The sequence below is a fragment of the Argopecten irradians genome, chromosome 2, assembly GCF_041381155.1.
Source record: "Argopecten irradians isolate NY chromosome 2, Ai_NY, whole genome shotgun sequence".
Lineage (NCBI taxonomy): Eukaryota > Metazoa > Mollusca > Bivalvia > Pectinida > Pectinidae > Argopecten > Argopecten irradians.
In genome coordinates this window covers 5,221,998-5,241,841 of record NC_091135.1, presented here as the reverse complement: position 1 = coordinate 5,241,841, position 19,844 = coordinate 5,221,998, and the positions used below count along the sequence as shown (strand labels likewise).

The window sequence follows — 19,844 nt, the reverse complement described above, 5'->3', positions numbered from 1 at the left end:
GAAGCTAGGAAAATTTACTACAATTCCTACATTTTACAATTTTAGATTATGCCGCTATAGTCTGGGGTAATGGTTTGACAAAACAACAAATAAATCATATTACAAAAACTACAAAAGAAAAGCTCTTAGAATAATGCTAGATAAACCAATACTATCTGACAGTTTGTCCCTTTTTAAAGAAGCTAAAGCATTGGTAATATTAAAGATCAGCTTGCTGTTTATCGTCATAGTCTGTTTTATTTCCTGTAAACTTTCCAACTAAATACCTCCAGACTTTTTCAGGGTTATGCCCCTTTGTTACAAAACGTCTTAAACTACTAGAGGGATTTTCATGAAACTTGATGACAATGATCCTTATACAATATAGATAGTGTGTAATCTATAACTGAACACAATACAGTGTACCTCCCAACGTTTTAAGAGTTACCGCCCCTTTGTTTCAAAACAGGAAGGGTACAAGTTGGTCTCCCGGACGACAGCTCTAGTTGCTATTGCAATGCATATGTTATACAGTTATACTGTACATGTAAGTAATGGTAATTAATAAATATATATTCACTGAAAGAATAAGAACAATCATTATAGTTTATAAAATTTTATTCATGCATAATTATATGTGATATTACATCTGCAGTGTGAAAGCAATAAAAATATAATGTAGATAAGTAATACTCAACAAAACAATAACATGACAACAATACTGTAAGCACAACTGAAACTTTCTGGCTCGGAAGTAACCTGCAGCTGGTTCAAACCACGGCAATGGATTTATTGGTAAACACAGATGGTAGGTAATAAAATAAAGAATTAACTGAAGATTGACAATGCACGGCTAAGATACATGCGACATGTCCTTACCATCATGTTAATGTGTGCCTTGATCATACTCTAAGTAAATTCTTTTTTCTGGGTCACAGGATCTCACCTACCATCTGTGATGGTAAACCATATCTATAATCCATTTAAAACTAAAATTTTCTATGATTTTACAAAACAATCGTGTATTTAAAGCTTCTTACACAAGTACAAAGAACATCAATGAATAAATGCACATAAAATGGATTCTGAAGATCATGATTGTGTAAACAATATCAGTAATACATGTACCTACTGCTGAAAGCCCAATAGAAGTATTAGCTTGCTCATTTACAATTTACATTCTGCATCTTCTCTCACTTGCATACACCTGTATACACCCAACCATATGCACTCTGTAAATTCTGGTGGGTACAAAAATGTATTCCTGCTTCTTCGTAATATAATTATAACATGTAGCAGAACAAGAAATGTAATGTAATTTCTGTGATTATGATTATTACAGGTATTCCTATGTGATTATTTCACATATGAATTGTTTTGTTTAAATTACTTTGTTCATAATGCTTTGTTGTAGCAGATCTATAGACACTGCAAAAATGTACACAAAAATTTTGCACAAAAATGCATTGAGGTTCATACATCAAGACACATTATCTTAACTGGGAATTCCTATTTCTTTTACTCAATTGCCTCCATGGGTATAATTACCCTAATAGATAAGTTATAAAATGGAGGCAGCAGTTCCTATCACTAGTTTTAAAGTCACCTGACTTTAACTGAGTCTGACAATGAAATTTGGATAATAATCTTTGTCACAAATATTTTGATATGCCGCACTTGTATATACATGTATGTCACTTATCATCCACTTACAAGCAACCAGGCCATCATTTTGCATCATCATTATGTATAAATGTTGGTCCGTGCACAATTTCAGATGAGATCCTATCTCACTGATTCATGTTATTATATTCATAACATAAGCTATCGATCAGGCTTCATCCCACAAACAATTCATTTTCTGTTTGGATACAAAGTCGAAAGACAGATGTCGTTTACATGTCTTGATGCCACAGCGATAGCTGACATATTTGCCAGTAGAGTCTTTACCTCGGCAGTATTTTAGACCACATGGGTACCAGCCCACAGTGATGCTATATGTACACAGACACGGTTTAGTGGCATCCTCCACCAGGTGGCAGTGCTGGTATTTGGTCGGATAAAGTTTCTGGACAGTGCCCATCAGGCCAGCTCTCCCGGGAACTGCAAGAGATGAGAGACAATGCGGCAAGTGAGTACATTTTATATCATAATCATACAATGACAAGACATTGAAAAATCTAAGATGGCGACCTCATAGATCGATGTTATCAGGCGGGTTGTCCGCAAATAAGACCCCCCACCACTTTTGACCTCTATTTCTTCTCTGGATGGCAGGTCTTATTTGCGGTGAAAAACAGTAGTACAATTTACTCTTGAGGGTGAAATAACCACAACTCATCTCAATCAGTAGCACAACACCTCATCACTCAGCTCTGCTTTGATGGCCCATGTTATAAAATATAACAATCAAATTAAATTTCAATGTTCATTATCTCCTCTGTAAGAACAGAGTTTACAGAGAAGATAAAAAATGAATATTGAATTTGAATTAGATTGTACAATATATCTAGCTTATATCAAAATTGCAATTTTGCCAAATTCAATATATAAACATGTACTTGGTTTGGTTCGGTTTGGTTTGGTTCAATATGTTTATGTCCTATTAACAGCCTGGTTCATTTGATACATGAAGTGGGAGGTGCATGTTTTGGGAGACTGCAGTATGTTCATGTAATTAGTTTGATGTTTACTTGTGTGTCTGTATCCCTTTTCTGCATTAAACAATATGGCCAAACAAAACCCTCTATTATTGGATTCAGTTTCACATATGACAGGTTTAAGTATGCCTCCTATCAAATGGTACCATTGAACATAAATCATCAGACCCTACCTCTAGCCCACTGTCTGACGTCACTTTCCTTGGTGTATATAGATTCGCCTGCATCACTACATGTACTTGTGAGGTGGGGAGAAATCAGCCCTCCGCGGTCTTGGTAGACCTGGGTATCCATTGTGTGTAACTCCGGCGGACGCTCCTCCTCTGGCTGCCTGATGGCAGTTGGGTTTTTCTATAATAGTCAATATTATCGATGTGTTATTGAAATTATTCTGGAAGGTTTTTTTAAACCATCATATTTAATGGTCTGTGTGTCAAGCCCATAGACACTATGTATATACAGAGCTTTGAAAACTGAGGAGCGCCAATATATATTTACAGAGCTTTGAAAACTGAAGAGCGCCAATATATATTTACGTATTACTATTGCAATTAGAATTTTCAAAACTTTGCTTTAAAAGTTTAAAAACTCTGGAGTACGCATATATATATAATTTGATAAAAAAAATCAGAAGCTCATATCTTACCATATCTACTCAAACTATTACAAATATTTATGAAAGTTATTCCGTAATCTTTGACTTCTGAATGCTGTTTAAGTTTGGTTAGACAGTCCAATGGCCACTAGACCCTTAATTACACATATGTATATTAAGTTCTGTTGCTAATAAAATTTTCTCTCAATTTATACATTATACTAGATTATCTCCCCCTAGTTTGAAAATTATCAAATTATAGTTATCAAGATTAAGTGATGATTTAAATTATTGTACAGACTGGTAGCAAGTCTAAAGTTTAGGAAGAAATGATTTTATTATTACACAATCTACAATCCTCGATACCCCATGGGTTATTATCACTGTTGTTATATCCACCCCTGGACTGTCATAGTGAAACTGAAGGCAGTGCAGAAAAATAAACTGACATATCACAGGTCAGCAGAGACATTCTATGACATTTTAAGAGAGACAATGCAAGCTCAACTCTAAAGCCATACAATGCATCGTAATTAATTCTTTTGATCTATATCAAAGGACCAACTACTTGCTTGCACACATTAGGGCCTGCAGTTTTGCCTTGATTGACATAGTCCAAGGATGTATATAACAACAGTGATAGTAATTAATACTTGAAGTATCAGGAATACATATGTACAAACCTGTCTGAGTTTGGACATAGCATCTGCTGATATGAATTCATTCTTGTTAAATCGGGTTACAAAACACAGGACTTGTGGCTTGTTCTGATTGTAATCCTGCTCCTCCTCCCACAGCACATGTGCCCGGAATATCTGTGCTTCCTACAATAAATATCAATGCAATTCTTCAATGAATTTGTAGTGACTGGATATTTATACTGTAAACATACTGATTTTCGAGGTAGTTTTATTTTAGCGCTTTTCTCGCTGTCTTTGAAGTGCTAATTCATGTAGAGCGTTTAATTTTGTAGAAGAGTATTTCTGGTATTGAACTGCGCAAATTTATATCCGTGCCAATAAACCATACATGACAGTTCTTTATATTTGGGCTAAACTTTAACTACGCTAAAATAAGTATTTTACAGTGTATAAATTATTTACTATTATGTTGTTTGCATTGACTTAGTAGTCATATAATTATCAATGTCACATCCTCTTCACTTTTTCAGTGCCTTCAGTATTCCACTTTTCTTTATGAAAAAAATAGGCCTACCATATAATAAAATGACTTTTTAATCTGATATATTTCTTTGGAAGCTGATTTGATTTTGAGCAATAAATTTGTGAAAAGTCTACAGGTTCCAGTATACATCCTCCACTTGTTTTCCTTAAGTACTCAGCCTTGGCGCTATCCGGTAAAATACATTTGAAGTAAATTGATGACTTTTCGGTTGTCTTTTGAGATACATCCGTCAAGTCGTCTTAACGATTTTACATCTGTACCGAAACGTCTTATCAGTGTGTCAAGTACATTACCGAGTTTTCCAACTTTACCTTAATACATTTTTAAGTAAACAATCAATGCAAAAATGTCGATGGCTTTATTGCTCTTATCAAAGCCACTATCAAGATCAATTCTGCTAACACGAGCAACTATCTTGAAGTATATGATAACAAAAAAACTTACGGATTTGTAGTCTATGAGTTGATGCACTATCGTGCCATCAGTGTTCTGAAACTGCAACTGAACTACGTCATTTGAAGTGTTAGCCTGAATAGTTTCAATCACTACATCTCCTCCGCGATTTTTGACATTGACAACTAGCTGGGAATTGGTTTGTTGGATGATAAACACCAGAAATGTCATGAGAGATATTTGAGACAAAGTGTCCATGTTTGGCGAGGACACCAACAATCATCTGTGTGTTTGAATTGCTCATTCAGTCACAACAATTTGTAAAGCTTTTCAGAGACAGTGATTTGGGTTTTCCTCATTCTTTCGACACTTCTCGGAAGTATCTACCCGAGTATGGATAAACCCCGAAGAGTACGCACATGCGGAAGTCGTGATAAATACCTATCCACTGTTTTGCCTTGTGACGACGAGTCATCAAGAAAAGTAGATATATCAGCCCATTGACAACACTTAGTAATCATTGCCAGTGAAGCAATCGGAGTGTCGTAATCACGGTAGGTGAGAGTGTTAGCATAGTTGTCATATGGTTCTGAGACTGATTGTCTGACCAAGAGAAGGCTAAAATCTGACAGAATGTATAATTTTCTAAATATATGTAAATTAAAAGCAATAACTCTCCTTCAAATATGCAAATTACCTATTTCAGATGTTTTTCATATAGTTGATAACTGTTCACGAAGTTTGATGTTCTTTCAGAGTATATTTTATATTCATAATAATTCACATTACACAATATTTATAAACTACATACAATATCTATGTAGTCTGTGGTTTTACTGCTAATGTGTATAAATTAAAGACTTTTGGTAAATTACTAAATGTACATGTACTCCCATAAGAGAGGCTGCAGCGGCCAAGTTAGTTTTTAAAAGATGTCACGACATATTACCACAAGCCCTCAACCTCTTGGTTACGAGTTCGAATTCCATATGGGGCAGTTGCCAGGTAGCTGGCTGCTGTGGTGGTAGTTTTTCTTTGGGTACTCCGACTTTCCTCCACCGTCCAAGAAACCTGGAACGTCCTTAAATGACCATGGCTGTACATAGGATGTTAAACTAATAATAAAATTCGTAAGGTTTCAACTGAATTGTCATCACGATTACATAACATGCAGGCTGCTATCAAAAGACTTTATATCAACTCACTTTCTGCCAAATTATTAAAAAAAAAACAACAACCTGTTAACATAATATGTATATAGGGATATTGCTATATATTTGATATACCCAGGGTACTATTGTAGCTGGAGGAGAAAATGTAGCGGCCAGACCGGGATTACAACCCGGATCCCTCTGAGTGCTCTACCGACTGAGCTACCTGGTCACTGTTGATAGACCCAGTCTAATCCAGCTATACACCTCCCTCCTTTCTCAAAGCCTTCGCCCTCAAAGACATTCAACACCCTTCCAAACACCATCGCAGTGTGTTATTAAGTTAGGCACCAATTTTGTAACAGGAGAGGAGAAGATATAACAGCCAGACCTGGGTTCGAACCCAAGACCCTCCGAACACTAGCCATGTGCTCTACCGACTGAGCTACCTGGTCACCATTGATCGACCCAGTTCAATCCTACAACACTGTATTACCCAGTACCACTCGTATATTGTATTCTTATTGAAAAAAAATGCCAAACTCCTGTTGGTCATGTTACAATTTGAATTTTATGTTACTTTTTGTTTATAAAAGATACAACAAGGACTTGGAAAAAAATAAAACTGTGTCCCATTCAAAAGTTTTCAAGCACTAGTATATATAGTGAATCATTCATAAACAGGACAGAGAATTTTAAGGGTTCTTAATTAATGCATATATTATCAATCCTCCTGTGTGCTATCATGATATTAAGCTGTTATCAGAATTTGAATTTTATGTTACTTTTTGTTTATAAAAGATACAACAAGGACTAGGAATTTTTTTTTTTATTATTTTATAATGCTGTTATCAGAATCCTTCTGATATCATGAAGACTTTTGATTTGAAGATTTGAAAGATATTCTTTTATTTGTATTACCAGGCTGCCAATATTTGTCCAACTGTATTATTTATAATAATTTCTAGAAAATAAGGGAATATTTTGGCTCTCTAAATTTATACATTAAGGGTATACTAGGTCATGTAAAATATTTTATAAGTTAAATATATTTATTATTACCACACTACACACATGTGTATATATATCTGTATTTTTCGATGATCTATGCATTACATGAACAATTGTCTACTTTATATATTAAAGATGGGCTAAGGAATAAATATGAACGATATGTTCTTGGTATTCCAGATAACACTAGCAATGGATCCTTATACATATTACTGAGTCTTATGTCTGTAGGATACAAACTACTTTGGGACAATGAAGTTATCTTAGCTATAATATGTATACAAAATTTATTGTCAAATTTTTAAGGCAATTTTTCCCCTTTATCAAGACACACATAAAACCAATTGCAACACTGTCACATGATCATGATATAGAAATAAATATTAATAGAAAATACATGAAGACAAATAAGAAAATTATAATGAAGTTACATCTGATAGACCCTTAGGTGAGAAAATGTGAAATCTAATATTAATTTAAAGAATTAGGTTAGAAAAGCATTGCAAATTTGTTTACATAATAAAATAGCAAACCAGCACTTGGTTCAATCAGCACAACTGATTTTACAGTAAGAGAAGCTACAAGACTGGTCCAAATTTCATTTGACCCCTGTATCATCTATACACATAGGCAAAAAAATGACAAATAATGTTAAGAGGTGCAGTAGACAATGGTATCATGTCAACAAAAAACTTTACAGAGTCGTCTAGGGGAAACTATGAGTACCGTTATGAATATTGACCCAGTACATTAGACATATCCTGTTGTGGTAATTAGCTAATAATATCTCCCTAGTCAAATAACATAGCTCCATGTTGACTTTGTCTATATAAGTAACAATGATAAACAAAGATTGCATAGTTAACTTAAAAGCTATATATAAGCTTTTACTGATGTTTGTAAATAATACATAGACATTATATAATGGATTTCTAATTTATGTTGAATACAGAAATAATTAAAAATGGCCGGAAAAGGTGGATATCCAAACATGCCCCCAACTTATCAGCCACCCCAGGGACAGTACCCCGGGGGACCAGTCCCGCCTCCCTACCAAGCTCAACCACAGGCAGCTTACCCCGCCCAGGTAAGTAGATTTTGGATCCTTTAGGTTGTCCTGAAGGATTTATCCTTCTGTCAGAATATTGGAGTTTCAAGATAGTAATATGAGGTATGTCTCATTTTAGTTTGAGGTAAAAGTTGTATAGTCACAACTTCCAATGATTGTGATCAGAAACATATATACACAGAGATTTGAAACTCCTTCTTTATCTATGTTGACAGGCAGCAGGACCTACGGTTTATAAGCATTTTCCCTTGGCTAACTTCTTTTAAGTGTAATCTTTTAAACATGATATTTTTGCATCAAAACAAAGTTTAAACATTATATCATGGTTTGATGTGACTGGTTTTCCCGATTGATGTTATTTAATATGATTTTTGAAAGCACGAAAATAGGCATTTTTACCTGGTTTTTCGAAAATCACACATTTAAAACCGGAAGTGCATTTTGTTTTATTAATACAAATTAAAAATAAAATTTAAATTAATTAATACATAAGTTAAAATATTATTTTTTCTATCCAAAAATGTACTCAAACCATCTGAAAATTACTGAACTTTCATAATATATCAAAGTTATTCTGCTGTATTTAACTATTTAAAAGTTTATCTAAAAACCCCTAAGCACATACAGAGGTACATTTGCCGTTCATGAAAATGGCAGAGTTGCCAATCTCTATGTATATAATCTATATATGTTTCTGTTGGGATGTCATAATTTCGATGGGTCTTTTCGACATCTAACACAGTAATATAAGGAAACTAATAACAATAGCATGTAATCAAAAGTGTCAGTTTGTATATGCCGTAAGGAAATTAAATTCATGCATTACTGTAGATTTTTTTCCCTATTTTACAGTTAGTAGTAGATGCATTTTGTGACTAATTGAAGATTGCATTTAAATCAAAACATGCCGTTTTAATCTCTTTATTGAATGTCTAATCTATATTTGATTTTGCAGCCAACAGTTGTGATACAGCAGCAGCGAGTAGTGGCTGCCCCTCCACCGAGGAACACAGTAAGTTGTATTTAAATTGCATTATCTTAAACATATAAGTACCACTCTTCTAAGACTAAAGAATTATAAATATCAGTTTCGGTTGTGCATGCTATCCTGAACATTAAATATTTATAGAATGTTTTGGTCATTTTCAACTAGTTTTATATCAATCTTGTCCTTCAAAAAGTCATATATAAATACAATAAAATACAGAAAAACTGTATCTTCTCTTCATTTCAGCATGGTATATTAGGTTTTATGTCCAAGGAATTGGACGCTATGGGGAGGATGGCAGATCGTGAAATTAACTTTGTAGCAAACAAAGCAGTCGGCCATATTGACCAGAATGCTGCTAGTCCAATACTGGTAAGTACGTTTTATCATAATATTACAGACTGGAGTTATCTGCTCTTGTAAGTAGATGTTGCTTGTTTTCATTAGGGTATTATTATCAGCCCTACAAAGACATGATGTCACAATCAACCTATCCACAAGAGTAAGCAACTCTATGATATACCTATCGGTAGTTATAGTACAAGTTCAAAATTAAACAATTTCAGAAACTTTTGATTGAATTGGTTTGGATAAAATTGATTTCATTTTTAAAAATTCAATGTTTATGCTATAGTTCCCATATGTTTACACTGATATATACAGCATTAACGCATTCACCCCCGAAAGACACATTTAGGCTCTTCTTAATCAAAGTCTAGATAAGTCCATTAATATGAAATTTTAGGGATGAATGAGTTAAATTCATCTCCTTGGCCTATACTGTCTGTAACCATGCATGTTCATTTTTCAAAATGATCATGATCAGATGAGGATCATGAAATTCTTAAATATGACAAGTACTGTATTGAGAAATCAGAATAATGTATTTCTTTTTTTTTTATTTCAGAATTACTTCACCACAAATAATACAATCCAGCTTGTATCAAAAGCTAGTGGACGTACTCTCCAGATTGTGGCGGCCCCTACAGGGCACCTGGTGGTGGATGGTGCTGGTATAGAGGGACCACAGGCACATAATGGTAAGTATATACACCATATTTGGTATGATAAGTGCCTCTCTCCCTAAACGCACGTTACACTCTTACCTTTTTGAATGCACATGTGTTGAAATCATTATAAATTTGAATTCTGATATTGTGACATAGTTATAACGCCATCCTCGATACTCCAGTGGTTCCAATCACTTATAAATTCTACACCCCTCGACTATTTCATAGTAAAACTGGAGGCAACAGAACAGAATAGATAATTTAGTCCTTTGATATACATCAAAAGATCCGTGTACGGTGCACTGTGGTTGACTGTGTGGCTTTGATGTTAGGCGTCGCTCTCTCTGTAGTCTTCAAAGGAAATCTTTGCAAAGGATTGGTCAAATGTTTTCCACTGAGTTGCCTCCAATTTTACAATGAGATTGTCCAGGGGTGTAGAGATCATAAGTGATCGAAACCCCTGGAGCATCGAGCATGTTATAACCCCCGAAACAAAGTTAGATAGGGTTGGCGTAATATACTGGAATCAGCTTATCTGTTCGTAGAAAAAAGAAAACTCCCAAATTGTTTGATCAATTTCAATGAAGCCTCAAAGAAATGTTGGGGGCTATGTGTTGATGTGTATGCATGTTTTCTATTACCAAATGTTTGGTTGCCATAGTAACAGGAAATAAAGCATGATTAATTGAGCACTGAAAATTGCTTCTGTGGTATAAAGATGACAAATATAATTGGACTATAATATATGTACATGCTACTGGTACGTTGCTATGTTAAGCAAACAAGGTGCAATATTGAACATAGTAACGGAGAATGTTATATGAATCATTGTTTTCTTTGTTGAAAACAAGACAGTGAGTCTTTATATCTGACAAAATTACATGAATTTATTTAAAATGTATGCCGAAACTATTTAGTTTTTACTTTTACACACTTGCCTTTAATATTCTAAGCGTATCTTTCATATGGGTGCCGCCATCACAGAAAAATTCAAACGCATTCCATGTGGCACTGTCGTGCCAATTTAGTGCAACTGGTACGAATCCGCAAATGGAATGCACGGCTTGTCTCGAAAAAAGGAGTAGAAAAGGGCACTAAGTTATAGTCATTGGCTTGCATCTTTATTTATTTGTACCTTCATCTTCTTGAAACCTTGAGTTTCGGTAAAAAAAAAAAAATCAAAATTTCATTTTATTTCTAAAATCATGTAAATCACATAAAAGTTGGTTTGTTTTTATCTTTTTGCAGCTATCTGGACAGTTGTTAACGAAGGGAGGAATCAAGTGCGCCTTCATAACAACTATAACTACCTGGCAATCATCAACGGCAACACTGTCGTAGTCAACATGGTATGTAACCTGGTGCCTGTAAATATTATAAAATGTTTGTTAATGATTCTGATATTTTAGAAATTCCATAATGGAAATTTTATATACTTTTCTAAACCCTGGCAACCCCTCACATTTTAGTTCATTCACAACTGCAATACAATTGCTATAATGTATACAAGTAAGTCAGAGCAGGTATTTGAATGTACATCAAAAAATGAAACGTTACTTAATAAGACAAAATTATTGTAAACCTGTACAGTTTTGGTCTTTATTTAATCCCGGCCAATTGAAATTGAGGCCTCAAAAGGAGGAGGGATGCTTATTGGGGTATTTGCGCTTATTGGGTCGAATATGGTAATTGAGATCAAAATTAATTTGTAGCCTCCAGGAACACAGCATGGCGTAGAAACCTTACTACAGCTGTCCTTGACAGGTCAGCAGTTTGTGACCCTAGGATCAAAAAAGACCAGTGGTCAACATGTTGGTGTGCTGCCCACCGGACAGCTTAAGGCTGCTCTTGCCACTGGGACTGGAAACCATGCACAGTTCGGAGTCAGACTCATTGTAAGTTTCATCGATACACTATACAGTTGATAAGAATAAATTTAGACTTTCCTTTGATGGGTCAGTCAATTTTCTACATATACAGTATATTAATCTCTTACATTATTACAAGTTTATCTGAAGAGGTTAATTAAAGAATATGTTGATGTTTAAAGTATTGTACATGTAGATGATTTAGATATTTTTTCAACAATTATGTAATCCATCTCTCTATCATATACATCTAAACGATAGTTGTGATGTACTTTAACAGTACTGAACCAAACAGAAATTAATGCCCTCACATATCATTTACCTTATCACGCTATCTGTGACTTTCTTATTCATGTACAGTAATCCCCCATCATACCGCCACCGATGTACCGCAAATTCTGCATATCATCACAATTTTGTTGGAATAGATTTTCTCGCTACATAAACCCTTTCAATGCTTACTAATATATATGAAATTTTCCTTTATTTCAGTCCTCACCATACCCACCACAAGCCGTCAGGAAGTAAATTCTCTATCGCTGAGACAACCAACATTAATCCACAGACATTTTGACTTTCATTATTTGACCATATTGGAACACTGTTTTTGTTGTAGTTGGGGATTTCTTTTATTCTGATTGTTTTCTGTTTTGTAGGATCTTTTTAATTTCAAATTTAAAAAAAAAAGTAACTTGAAGTCGTTGGTACCATACATTCAGCTCGAAAACTATATTGTTTGATTATTTGGAAATACTGTCTTCATAAATTACACAGTTATCTGCCTTTAAGAAAGGTGTTATGTTATTTGGGTTTGAGTAAAAACTGTTTTGGTTTTTTTGATAAGGCAAAAAAAAAATTGTCTGTTGAGGGTTACCTGACTGACCCTATTTTTTTTTTTGCCTAAATATAATTTTACCCTCATGAATGACAAATACGTGCCTACTTTCAAAAGGAGATACAGATGTAACAGAGCTATGTGAATGATGTCAATGACGATGACATTTTGTAATGATGACAGTGTCAGATATACATGTAGTTGTTTGTATGGTCCTTTTCACTTGTTTTTTCGCTTATTGAGGGCATGAACATTTTGTGTCATTTGTTATTTTCTTCTACTTGTTATTTTTCTTTCTATTTTAATTTGTTTCTTTAAATCATTCAAATTCTTAAAGTATGAACAGATATATTTGTGTGCTACAGACACCATTCTCAGACCCCTCACTTTTTCCATGTTCTGGATGTATTTGTATCTGTTTCTTTAGAACAATCAGTAGTTCAAATACACTTACAAATACTACTTTATACTTATATTGCCTATACACTTTATCACTTTGGTTTGTACAACATTTGCTAATAGTTATAAGTGGCAGAAAAGTCAGATGTGTTTTCAGGGCTTGACTGAAGCAAAACTTTTATGAGCAGGGGAGACAACTGTTTGTGTTTTCATTAATGTAAAGCAAGCACACAATCTATTACCAACCTATTAAGTCATTATTTGGTAATGTGTATGAACTAGTTAGTCAGCAACCACACATTTAATCGTGGAACATGTTTCTTGTAAAATAAAGCTGTGCTGCTGCGATTTACATTTTCTGGTGAAACAATACCTTATCTTTGAAATGACAGATAACATGTCTTTGATTAAACAAACTGTTGATAGCTATTAAAAATATTTAGTCTGGCTTTTACAGTTCCTTACAAGTAAATTCACATCAGTATGATATCACTTATGGTTAAAGTGAGGAAATTGAAATACATGTATGTATAATACATTGAATTATGTATACACATTTTATGCCAAATATACACATGTAGCTGCAATATATGAAGTGCTAATTCATTACCTACATCATTTTATATCCATAATTTAATTGTGGTAGGTTTTCTAACATAATGGACTGTTATCCGATAACATATGATTTTTTAACATGTGTGGATAATTATGTGTTTGTTGTCTTTAGTCTGTCTGAACGGGTATATTTTTGGTTGCATGGAAAGGTTTCGAAGTAAAACAAACGTCCAACATCTTTTTATACATGTACTGTTCTGTGATATGAATTTAACAAAACATTTACTTTCTTATGTCACAGTGTATCTTTTATTGAATGATTTTATTTTGTGTTTCATATGAAAAAACGGTAATCACAATATATCTTATCTATAACCAAAAATATTTTTATGTATTGATATATATTCAAAAACAATCTTTTACATGTTTAGAAATGGGCTGACTGCTGATGGGTTGATGACTGTGTGTTTTAATTAGTAAAATAATAATTATTGAATATAGACTACTAGGTAGCAAGCTGCAATGAAGGGAAGGAGGCTCAAAAGGAAAACATCATTTTCTTTAACCATTTTTTGTTTTCTGAAAATATTTTGTACTTAATGTTTAACTTTTTAAAAAAAGTTCTATATTCCAAATATTGTTGTGTAACACAATGTATTTTTGTATAATCTAAAAATCTTCTTCATAATGAAATTGATATGAATTTCTTATAATTATTACAGAAAAACACCTGTAAATACGTCCATTGGAATAGAAATTATTGTATCAAAAAAGTTCTATTAGAATGATTCAACTGTCCCATTACTAATATATACATGTAGAAGTTTTACGAACAAATGATTTTTCTAAAACAAAGTGCCTGTATATTAATGGTAATCAATTTTTATCAAAGATCTATCAATAAGTTTTTAATTAATAGATGTCTACATTAGTTCATTCATTGTTGTTGATTTGTTGGTTTTTGATTCACCTATATCATTTTTGTAAATAACATGTCAGTCTTCACACACAACACTGAATCTGTTGATTCTATGAATCAAATTTTTCATTGATGTTTCGAAAATTTCATTAAACTTGTTAAGAATTGATGAAACGTGTATTTTATTATTTTTTCATATCTGTATATATTGCATGCTTACAGGTACATATTGGGTATATGGAAGAACATTATGTATATTTTCAATATGCAATTTCATTAATCTTTTCACATTTTTTAAAAACTTTCTGAAGGGCATTGAAAAGAAACCTATCCAAAATGATACTGAAATGGTCCTGGTGTTTTATTCAAGTTGGTTCAAAACATAAATGATCATCAGAACAGCCATCTTGAAGAACACATTTTAAACAACATCTCCATGCAGTTCCAAGGGTGCCAATGAATATAATTGTACAGTATATGTATGCAGAGACTGAAGTTGGAAGAGATGCAATTAAGTGAAGGCTAGCTCATTATAATTAACTGATGTTATAATGATTTGACCTCAAAACCATTAAGCTTCATATACAGCAAAATACATTAGTTTATGAGCCAAACGCTGTTCATAATATGGAAATATAGTACAGCCAAAAATTTTTTTCTGTCATATGTTAGGAGCAAGGAGAAGCTTCAGAGAAAAGATAAAATAACAAATTACTACTGAAAACGCTCTACTTCAACCTGCAAAAGATCTCTGACCATTATGATGTGACAGTGTTAAAAGTTCTCTTGTTATCAAGGTACACTCTCACTCAATCGAGATTCCAAAAATATAAAAACACGAAAACATGTTTCTGGTTTCAAATCAATATTTATTCAAAAAATAACTCTCATCAATAATTTGTGAGGAAAACAATGCTCTAGTTACAATGAATTTGAAAGGAATAATGATATCTTGTCTGCATTTCCATACAAGATTATCTCCCCCTAGTTTGAGAATTCAACTTGTCTTCCTGATATATCTGGTAATCATCAATTTATTTAAATTTATCAAAATTTTGTATAGTTTATGGTATCTTGAATCTCACACAACAATTATCTTTGATTTTACAGCAGAATTAGGCAATACATGTATACATGTATTTTCATTTCATATTTTGATACTATATATATATATAATTAATACTTCACTAATTATATATATACATGTATCCTAGCTATAACCAGCAGCTATTATATGATGATAAACAAATTCAAATAATGGCTTAAAGATGCTCCACCGCCGACAGAGCATAAATTATATTAATCATTTGAACAATAATTGGTGTTTAATCGTGTATTTATATGCCTAATTAACACAAAAAATATTATAAAATAATTTGTTTCGCCTTTGGTGCATGCGCAATCAGTATTTCATTCCATATAGAATATAGTGTCACAGAATTTTTTCGGGATGCAATTAATTATTTTTCATATTTTTAACTTGAAGTAAAATAAGAAGCTCAAACTTTTCAATGGTGGTAATGGTGGTAAGTAACTTTTGTAAGTGAAGAAAAATACCCAATCGTCTGCTCCTGTTTTTTATACCTAGTCAAAAAATACCATTTGTCAGTGGTGGAGCATCTTTAATAAAAAATTCAATATAATTACAACAAACATCTAGCATGTACACAGTTTACAGAAAATCATGATATACATATAGCTCTCATTCAAAAGAGCTTATATACGCAAAAAGGAACAAAGTTCTGGATGCACCCTGCAGTACTGGTAAATTAAATGAACATAATGTATGTAATAAAATAACCAAACAAAAAAATAAGTTTCTGCTACAAGGTAATTATAAGTACTTATTAATTTTTTTATATAATGAATAGTTGATGATCGCTGTATCATTACATGTATTTATCAGATGTAACCTCTGGTAACAAAATTAATGTAATACATTTCACAGATAGCCTGGGAACTGTGGTAACCAAATGTCATTTACTAAATGGCACTTTCGAAATTCACGAAACTTTTGTTATTGCATGAATATATAGAAGGAAGTGTACAATCCGGGGCCAGCACAACCTGATCCATATATATGGTCATTTAATCGATGAACATGCAGCTATGAACTTATAATATCAACACTCATATGATTTGGTTTTCAGTGTGAAAATTCTCTTGAGATTTAAAGTCCTGCAACCTTTGGTATCAACTAACTGTTGGTTCTTACTCAATATGGAATAGTCTTGGACAACAAAAACCAAACTTGTAGTCTTTTAATGAATAATGTTTCTCTACAACCATTGAATAGAAAGTCTAAGACTCTTGGTAATAAACCAGGAAGACTTGGAGACCAATGGCAGTAACTGATGCTTACTTTTACCATATCTACTAGACTTGCCACCAGACCTTTAGTTATAAGACATAAGACTTTCTCAGAAGAGTTCTTTACTAGTTTACTAGATTATCTCCCCTTATTTTGAAACTCGGGGTCTCTTCAATCAGACAGTAGTAGAGACAAAAAAAATCAAGCCAAATTTTAGTTGGTTTTTGGGGTGTTTTTTTCCAAGGTGACCAGTATACATACAATGTATCTAAATGTTGTCTGGGATCTTTGGTTATTAACATTCCTCTTATTTAATTTGTTCACTCCTGAATTTTTTTTATGAATTGGTCTAGTCTTTGATTAAGAAGAGCCTAAATGTTTCTTCGGGGGTAAATGTGTTAATGAATGCAATGTTTAAGTCTGGAAACTGTTTTTGCATTTTACAAATCTGGGTTCCCTAGTAAAATTTGATTTAATAGATTGTTTTGGACACATGGTTACTTCTTGTTTTCTGCATGTTATTTGATTTATTGAAAGAAACAAAAACATAATGCTGCCTCAACAGTATTGAGTAATAAGCTGGAAGTCTGTTATCTTGCTGTCAATTTCCATTCATTTACAAGAATTAAACAGCTGGTCTACTACAGTAGCTATATATATAGGTCCATAGTGATATTGTGGTGAGAAACTGCAATTCAGGAAAAAACTAATATTAGTCATTATACTCTCATTAACATTAATTAAATTATAAGAGACATACATTTTTTTGTAATGATTAATCTTCTTTGCTCAAATTTTTTGTGATACACTATCATACAGATGTGCAATAGTTTTCATACTCATCAGACACTTATTACACCTCGGGTCTGAAATTGCTTTAATTAATGCTTGTGTTATACATTGCATTTATCACAATTTAACATTTAATCTGTTCATCGATTGAAAGTCAAATTCATTATTTTTGAGATTCTAGATCTTTTATCAAGTTCAAAATTTCGGCTCCGGATTCCCATTCGAGTACTTTTGCTTTTAAACAGTACTTTTTAAATTTTTCGTCACCAGCTATAATTGCATTGATTTTCTTCCAAAGACGAAGATTGACCCTTGGGCAGACATAATCGTTATTTGATAAGGTCAAGGACGGGCAAAGGTCATTTGATCCATCTCCAACATACACCACACGACTGTAAGTATTACCTAGTGCAGCCTGCTCTCGGATGTGTTCTGTGAGAATATGACCTTTACACAGGTTCACGGTGCTGAGGTCACACCAGTCCTGATGGTGGTAGAAGTCAATTTTCAGACAACCTTCTTCGTCAAACTCCGCCGGATTTGTGTATACTTTAGAAATGATGTTTTCTAAGTTGTAATTTTCCAAGATGTATCTAATGAATTTTGAGTTTGAGTCCGAAATGATGATACATTCATGGCCTTGTTTGTGAGCGTGATCCAGTAGCTGTTGAAATCCATTAGTCAGCGGGATTTCTTTGAGACAATTGTGGATGTCTGGTTGTTTTACACCTGTGCTGTAGAGGTACTGGAAAATAGTGCCCATATAATGGGTCCAGCCATTATCACTGTATTTGTCCTCAATCTCCTGTGGAAGTTCTCCCCCAGGAGCCAGTTTCTTTACCCATAAGTCACTGTTCTCGTCAATCATTGTGTGGTCAAAGTCAAATGCTAGCAGTAGTTTTCCAGTCATCTGCATAAAACAGAAATAAATCAGCACATATTTACCACAAGAAACATGAATATATCATATACAGCCATCCTCGATATTCCAGGGGTTCCGATCACTTACGATCTCTACACCCCTGGACTATCTCATAGTAAAACTGGAGGCAACTGGAAAGAACAGGTAATTTAGTCCTTTGATGTACATCAAAAGAACCGTATAACGGTACACTGTGGTTGACTGTGTGACTCTGATGTTAGGCGTCGCTCTCTCTGTAGTCTTCAAAGGAAATCTTTGCTGGCCTGTGATTGGTCAAATGTTTTCAGCTGAGCTGCCTTCAATTTCACTATGAGATAGTCCAGGGGTGTAGAGATCGTAAGGGATCGGAACCCCTGGAGTATCGAGGATGATATACAGCATAACTTCAAATGTATTTGTGAAAACACATATGTTTTTGGGTACCGTAAAACACAAGTAAAGTACCTACGCCTATATATACATGTACATACATGTACTCATGTAAAATAATGAATATACTGTATTATATATATATATATATAATATTAATTGTGTTGTATTTACATTTAGTGTGACATTCTTAATTTAGATTAGTACTTAATGTCACAATTACATGTATGTTGATAAACAATTTTATAACTTTAATGTACAATGTAGCTGATGTGATCAGTGTATTTGTTATATTGACGTCAGTAAGTCCTGTTGTAATTTTGAAATTTCTTTGAGGGCGTACAATACATTTTTGTGATCACATGACGATAATTTATGTCTATACATTATTTCAAGATGTACATTGAATTCAGTGTTATTTTATATTAACGTAGCTAATGCGTTTATAAACAACGCACTCACCACATCAGTATGTAATGTTTATTATCCAATGATGTATGTAAACAAATTATTCATCTGATATTACAAGTACAGTACAGCTGTACATAACAGTACTTTTACTTTTTACAATCACAATGATAAAACAGCTCGAATCCCCTCTTTTTATGATTTTCACTTTATCCTTTCAGATTGACAACTAACCTTGTTAATATTTGCGTAATTGCGTCGTAGTAAAAACTTCCCAATCGTGTAAATCATCAGCTGCACGTTGAATACGTGTCCAGTAATCGTTAGAACTTATGAAATGAATCGAAATTAAACGTGACCTACCACCTTTACAGTCCCTGACTGGCGGAAGTTTACAATTAGGGTCAAGGACGTCGGTGTATCGA

At 33.4% G+C, this 19,844-nt stretch overlaps 3 protein-coding genes across 3 annotated transcripts; 1 reads left to right on the top strand and 2 right to left on the bottom strand.

Moving 5' to 3' along the window:
* Positions 1 to 579: 579 nt before the first annotated feature.
* LOC138314225 (out at first protein-like) lies at positions 580 to 5,107 on the bottom strand. Its single transcript, XM_069254448.1, has 4 exons — positions 4,864 to 5,107; positions 3,918 to 4,058; positions 2,813 to 2,990; positions 580 to 2,082 (listed from the first exon to the last, which is right to left on the bottom strand). The coding sequence occupies exons 1-4, from the start codon at positions 5,068 to 5,070 to the stop codon at positions 1,811 to 1,813; spliced, it is 798 nt and encodes a 265-aa protein (XP_069110549.1). The 5' UTR covers positions 5,071 to 5,107; the 3' UTR covers positions 580 to 1,810.
* Positions 5,108 to 5,209: 102 nt separating this feature from the next.
* On the top strand, positions 5,210 to 14,791 carry LOC138314226 (uncharacterized). The gene is made up of 8 exons (XM_069254449.1): positions 5,210 to 5,366; positions 7,927 to 8,061; positions 8,999 to 9,055; positions 9,278 to 9,403; positions 9,939 to 10,071; positions 11,290 to 11,390; positions 11,754 to 11,936; positions 12,402 to 14,791. Exons 2-8 carry the CDS (start codon positions 7,939 to 7,941, stop codon positions 12,435 to 12,437), a joined length of 759 nt encoding a protein of 252 aa, XP_069110550.1. The 5' UTR covers positions 5,210 to 5,366; positions 7,927 to 7,938; the 3' UTR covers positions 12,438 to 14,791.
* Positions 14,792 to 15,090: 299 nt separating this feature from the next.
* LOC138314224 (pyridoxal phosphate phosphatase PHOSPHO2-like) lies at positions 15,091 to 19,831 on the bottom strand. Its single transcript, XM_069254447.1, has 2 exons — positions 19,654 to 19,831; positions 15,091 to 18,630 (listed from the first exon to the last, which is right to left on the bottom strand). Exons 1-2 carry the CDS (start codon positions 19,708 to 19,710, stop codon positions 17,884 to 17,886), a joined length of 804 nt encoding a protein of 267 aa, XP_069110548.1. The 5' UTR covers positions 19,711 to 19,831; the 3' UTR covers positions 15,091 to 17,883.
* Positions 19,832 to 19,844: the final 13 nt, after the last annotated feature.